General features: G+C 49.3%; 1 protein-coding gene across 1 annotated transcript in view; it reads right to left on the bottom strand.

Moving 5' to 3' along the window:
• Positions 1 to 4,975: 4,975 nt before the first annotated feature.
• The window catches only part of ANO2 (anoctamin 2), a 357,148-nt gene continuing 356,123 nt past the window's right edge, over positions 4,976 to 6,000 (bottom strand). The window contains exon 25 of the mRNA XM_032874339.1: positions 4,976 to 5,292. Within this exon, the coding sequence (XP_032730230.1) occupies positions 5,023 to 5,292 (270 nt within the window). The 3' untranslated portion in view covers positions 4,976 to 5,022. The remainder of the gene's footprint in view (positions 5,293 to 6,000) is intronic.

Raw genomic sequence — 6,000 nt, 5'->3', positions numbered from 1 at the left:
ATTTATGGGCGCTCAGAAGAACACCTGGTAAGTTTCCTTCCCATCTTTCTTAATACAGGCTCATCTCTCTACAAGGCTAGAACTTTGTGCTGGGCAGCTCAGCAAACCTAAAGGCTTTCATTCATCTCACAGAAAAGCAAAGTCTGGTATGGCAAAATAACGGCCATTTGAGAAGGAGTTAATAATGATTTTCTGTGTTTTTAAAATCCTTGTGGAGGGACGCCTGGGTGGCTCAGTTGGTTAAGCGGCTGCCTTTGGCTCAGGGCATGATCCCAGAGTCCTGGGATCGAGTCCCGCATCGGGCTCTTTGCTCAGCAGGGAGCCTGCTTCTCCCTCTGCATCTGCTGCCACCCTGCCTGCCTGTGCTCACTCTCTCTCTCTCTCTCTCTCTCTCTCTGACAAATAAATAAATAAATAAAATCTTTAAAATCCTCGCCGAGGCAGCCACTCTGGAAAACAGTATGGAGGTGCCTCACAGAGTTGAAAATAGAGCTACCCTGTGATCCAGCAATTCCACTACTAGGGCTTTACCCAAAGGATACAGATTCAAAGGGCCACAGGCATCCCAATGTTTACAGCAGCATTAGCAACAAGAGTCAAATATGGAAGGAGCCCAAATGTCCATCTGATGAATGGATAAAGAAGATATGGCATATATATACACACACACACACACACACACACACACACACATATACCTAAAATGGAATATTACTCAGCCATCAAAAAGAACAAAATCTTGCCATTTGCAACAATGTGGATGGAGCTAGAATGTATTGTGCTCAGTGAAATAGGTCAGAGAGAGACAAATACCATATGACTTCACTCATACATGGAATTTAAGAAATAAAACAGATGAACATGTCGGTAGGGGGGAAACAGAGAGAAGGAAACAAACCATAAGAGACTCTTAATGACAGAGAACAAACTGAAGTTCCTGGAGGGGAGGGGGGCAGGGAAGGAGCTAGATGGGGGATGGGCATTAAGGGGGTCACTTATGATGAGCACTGGGTGTTGTATGTAAGCGGTGAATCACTCAGTTCTACTCCTGCAACCCATTATTACATGTATGTTAACTAACTAAGATTTAAATAAAAATTTGAAAAGAAAAAATCTGTAGACAGCAAAAAAAAAAAATGTGGGAGGAGTGCTCTTATAATGTATACATGTATCAAATCACTATGTTGTACACTTAAAAGATCTTACAAATTTTTTGTCAATTATACTTCAATTATACCTTTCAGTAAAGCTGAAAAATATTGGAAGGAAGGAAGGGAGGGAGGAAGGGAGGTAGGAGTCTTCACTGAGATTAGCACCATTTATTTCACCAAGCAGGAATACTCCAGACAGGGCTGCTCCGTTCCCAAGAGACTGTGAGTGGGGAAGTGGGAAGGGACGTCTGCCTTTTATTCCACCTCTTTTCTTTATAATACGTGCATCAAACAAAGAGCCATCAAGATTCATTTAAATCAACTATCAAATGGATTCCATGTCTTTTTATTCTTAATAAGGAAAAACTGATGAACCCTGTGGCGAATAGGGCTGGTCCCCAAGCCCTCCACCTGGGGCTCATGGCTGTTTCTCTTGGAGGTAAAAAGACGATTTCCTCTGTTTTATTTATATTTTACTTTTTCTGCATTTTCTAAGTATTCTTTGATGAGTGTATATTTCTCATAGGATTAAACAAAATAGATGCTATTACAGACCAATGTAGGTGGCCACACATACAGCAGGAGAACACAGATGAACTCAAACCCCAATATTAACTGTTATCATTTCTGGAGAAAGGGGGTAGGAAAAGGAGTGATAGTTTTTCCTTTCTTCAGTGTTTCAATGTTTGTTCACAATTTTTTTTTTTTTTGCATTTTAGTGAAATGTCAAAATTAATTATTACCTCTCAGAGCTCAGAGAAGGTTTTATTATTTAAGTTAGGACCCCACCTACCCTCTCTCTACCCCGCTTAACAGATCCTTGGGGAAGTTCTTCTTACTTTGCCTAAATCTCAGTTGCTGCTGTGTTAGGTGGGCACGTCTGGTGGTCGTGCTGGTAGTGGGGGTGCTACTGAGATGATCTAGGCCTGGGGGTGAGACAAATCACAGAATTCCTAATTCAGAAACCTTTCCGAGTGCAAACCTGTACCTGGGCAGATGAAATCTCCCTTCCTCTCCACCTACATCTCCCTGGGAGGTGCTGTCTGACCCAGTCCCTCCCCCTCCTGTGTGAACTCTGGCCACCTCAGGCTTCCACCCCAACCTCCAACCCCTTAACAGGACAGAGTGGGGCAGGGAAAAAATAAAGCAAAAGGCCTATTACGCAAACGAAATAGAATGGAGCTCCTACTCCCACCACTAATCCCCTCTACCATGCTCGACTTTTTTTCTTCATAGCATTTCATACCTTCTAACATACTATGTGGTTTATTTTTGTGTTTCATGATGTCTTCCTGACTCACCCACAGGAACTGCAAACTCCCGAGGGCAGGAAACATTGTGTCAAGGGATGTAGCCCAAGTGCCCCACATGGAGCCTGACACAGGGTAAGTGGTCCATATGCCATTTTGAATAATTCAAAACTGAAAACTGAAATTTACAGGACAAAAAGATTGCTGAGATACAGGAAGTGGAAATAGCAAGATAGCATATACTGCAGAATGGTCACTAAAAATACACATGCGTGGGGCGCCTGAGTGGCTCAGTGGGTTAAAGCCTCTGCCTTTAGCTCAGGTCATGATCCCAGGGTCCTGGGATCGAGCCCCGCATCTGGCTCTCTGTTCAGCAGGGAGCCTGCTTCCCCCTCTCTCTCTGCCTGCCTCTCTGCCTACTTGTGATCTCTCTCTGTCAAATAAATAAATAAAATCTTAAAAAAAAAAAAAAACCACATGCGTTCTAAGATTCAAAAAAAATAAAACAAAAAACTTTGTTTCCGTTTAGCTGTATACCCACCTCCTCATTATGCTGTTCTTTCCACAACTTATGTGTATATATATTGTATGCCAATAAAGACAGATTTATAAGTAAAAATAAATAATAAATTAAAAATGCGAATGCCTTTGAGATGGAATGAGAGACTGGAGGGAAACACAGTTGCTGATGTTGGTTCTAAATTTGGGGGACTGAGGGGTGATTTCACTGTCTTCTTCATTGGTTTTCTGATTGTTTGACTCTTGGGGTCCAAGTGGCATCTCTGTGATCCTATATTAAAATGTTTACTTGAAAAAAGAAGGGGGAGAGGTGGGGTTGTGGGCCTGCCACAGTCAGGGTACAGTGTGTGTCTGGGTGCTGGAGGCAGCCCCCGACCCTCAGTGTGGAACCGCACAGCTTCCAGCTTCTGGGAAATACCAACCCCCAGCCCCCCAACCCTGTTAGGGCTCGTCCCTGGGGAAAGCTTCCTTTTGATGGGCCCGGAATCTCCATGTCATTAACACTCTTGCAGGGAAATTTCTCTCCCGTGGGCCACTCCCCTCTCCCCAAGTTAGCTGAAGTGTGTTGTAGGGCGATGTCCTGTTTTGTTTTGCTAACACTGAAGTTTGCATCTAGGCTCACATACTGAGCATGACCACGAAGGTGTGATGTGGTTAAAATGTACCCTAGGACCACCGGTCTGTGAGTGGCGTGGGACAGCCTTGTCTGGGCTCCCACTAAAGCTGTGTCCTGGTGTCCCCACAGAAGAAGGGACCACTTCCTGGAGCAAGAGCTGGTGGCAGTGGGATCTTGCACACGGCTGGGTGAGGAGCAACAGAAGCCTCGGTGAGCGGCAAGGATGCCCAGCCCTGCACCCGTGGGGCCTCAAATCAGCAGGTGAGCTGAAAACTGAGAACACGCATCTCTCCTCTGGAGCGCAGCCCTCTACGAAGCTTCCACCTGGACACCGAGTTGGACTCTAGTTAGACTGACCCTGGAAGAACAGGGGCCGAGTCCCAAGGATCAAGACCGTGTCCTGGGTTTCTGCACCGCAGGTGGGGTCGAGGTGTGTGAAAGACCATGATGAATGATGTCTGGCCTTTGCTTCCAACTAGTCTTGAAAATCTCACCCCACCCCCACCCCGGCTCTGGGAGGAAAGGTGTAACCTTTGAACCATCTTGGGCATCTTGGTTTTGTCATCGATTCCTATGTAAAACAGTAAGCCCCTTCTCTCCTGTGCCCCTGACCTCCCTCACCCTTGTATCTCTCCTTAGCCCTTGTTACTGGCTGAAATCCTACACATTCCTCGGCGTCTTGTCTGTTTCTCCACAGAAAGGAAGCTCCATGAGGCCGAGATCTTCCCTCTTGGACTCTACCGTATCTCTCATCTGAGAACAGCATCTGGGACATTGTACGTGCTCAGTAAGTACTGGTAGGAAGCGACAGAAAGAAAGAGGACCAAAGACAAAGAGACGTATCTTTATAAAGAATGTTTCCATTTATTTTATTACTTTAAATCTGAGCCTGCATGAAGTGATGGCTAAGCTAGTTCCACAAGCTCCCCGTGACACGCACTGGGGACAAGCTCGGGTTTGGACCTCTGCCACTCACCATCACAGTCCAGTGGCCACAGCGATCAGCCCTGCAACTTAATTTGTACCCAGTGGGTGCTGCAAGTGACTCAGGGGTACTCAGCTCAGGGAGATTATGGGAAGGGGTGAGGGATCCCTCAGGATGGGGGTTCACTTCTCTCCCAGCCTGTGGCCACCCGAGAGAGGCCACCTAAGGCTCCACAGGGAAGGCTCATGCCCCTTGGGTGCTCTGGGGTCAAGATACCCCTTCTTTCGCCAAGTGATTCAAAATGGGGTACCACGCCCCTAAAAGGATACAAAGAGGACCTAAAAGAAACTTTAGCTTGAAGTTTCCGAGAAGCAGCCCCATTTCCCTTCCTGCCTGTGCTCACTCTCTCGCTCGCTCTAACCTCTCTGCACATGCACACCTTTCCGAGACGCCGGCAGGCCAGACCCTGGCAAATGCAGGCCACCATGCCCGCGCAGGTGCACAGCCGTGCTCTGTGAGGTCCCCGGCTGCGGTGTCCCTCCCGCAGTGGGGCTGGCTCGCTCACACGTTTGTGTGCTGGGAACCAGAGGACACGATGCTGCCCGGCTGGCTCTGGCCCGAGGGGGCCCAGCTGGGTGCACGGCTCCTGCTGCGACGTCCCCCTCCCAGGCTCCTCTGGGCCGGCTCGTCTGTCAGCTTGAGTTTCTCATGCTCCTCTTTCAGGAAGAAATCCACCAACAAGCTCTTCTCTTTCTTGATCTGGTCGCTGATGTCCGTGGGGATGTCTGGAATCATCCAGTCCACGAGGACACTCAGGAACATCACGAGGTTCTGCCAAAAGCCAGGGAGGGGGGTTGAGAGGAGAGGCCCAGACCCAAGGGACACCAGGGCGCCCCCGGCCACCCATCCCCATCAGTGATGATCTCAGCAGTGGAGCAGGCGGCGTGGTGCCGAGGTGGGGGCTGTGGTGAGCACAGACCTGGAAGCAGGACACCACTGTGTCCTTCTGGCCTGGCTACTTACGAGCAAGTGCTCTGAGCCAACGTGCCGAGGGGCCTCGCAGCGTCCCCAGGTAGAAAGTGGAGAATTGAGAGCACCTGTCCCCCAGGTTGTTGTGGGGATGAAATCAGTCAACAGCTCACATGGGGTGGGGCTGTCCCCATCCTGTCCTTCCTGGCCGGCCTCTCAGCCTCCAGCGCCCTGCTCCAGCACTCCCTGGGAAGTGGGCACAGGGCCCTCTGGCCTCCCCAGGGCTTCCCTGAGCCAGCTGCTCCTCTCTCGTTCCCAGCCTGCCCTCTGTCCTCCAGCTCAGAGACGGACGTCTGGTTTCTGTGCTCAGTACTGGCCTCAGCCCACCTCACCCGATCCTGCTCTCTCTTCCAACCCGCGAAGCTGGTCACATGGGCCGGGCTAGGGAGCCTGCCTCCAGCGCTCCCTTCTCCATTCCAAGCCTCTGTGCGCACTCTTAATGGGCTTCCTTCTTCCACCTGCTGAGCCCCATCCCTGTCTCGCAAGCACAGGTAGGACAGGACTCCCTTT

The sequence above is a fragment of the Lontra canadensis genome, unplaced genomic scaffold (assembly GCF_010015895.1).
Source record: "Lontra canadensis isolate GAN:19392208 unplaced genomic scaffold, GSC_riverotter_1.0 scaffold53, whole genome shotgun sequence".
In the NCBI taxonomy this organism is placed as follows: domain Eukaryota; kingdom Metazoa; phylum Chordata; class Mammalia; order Carnivora; family Mustelidae; genus Lontra; species Lontra canadensis.
Note: the sequence above shows the minus strand (reverse complement) of the source record. Positions and strands in the feature narration are given on the sequence as shown.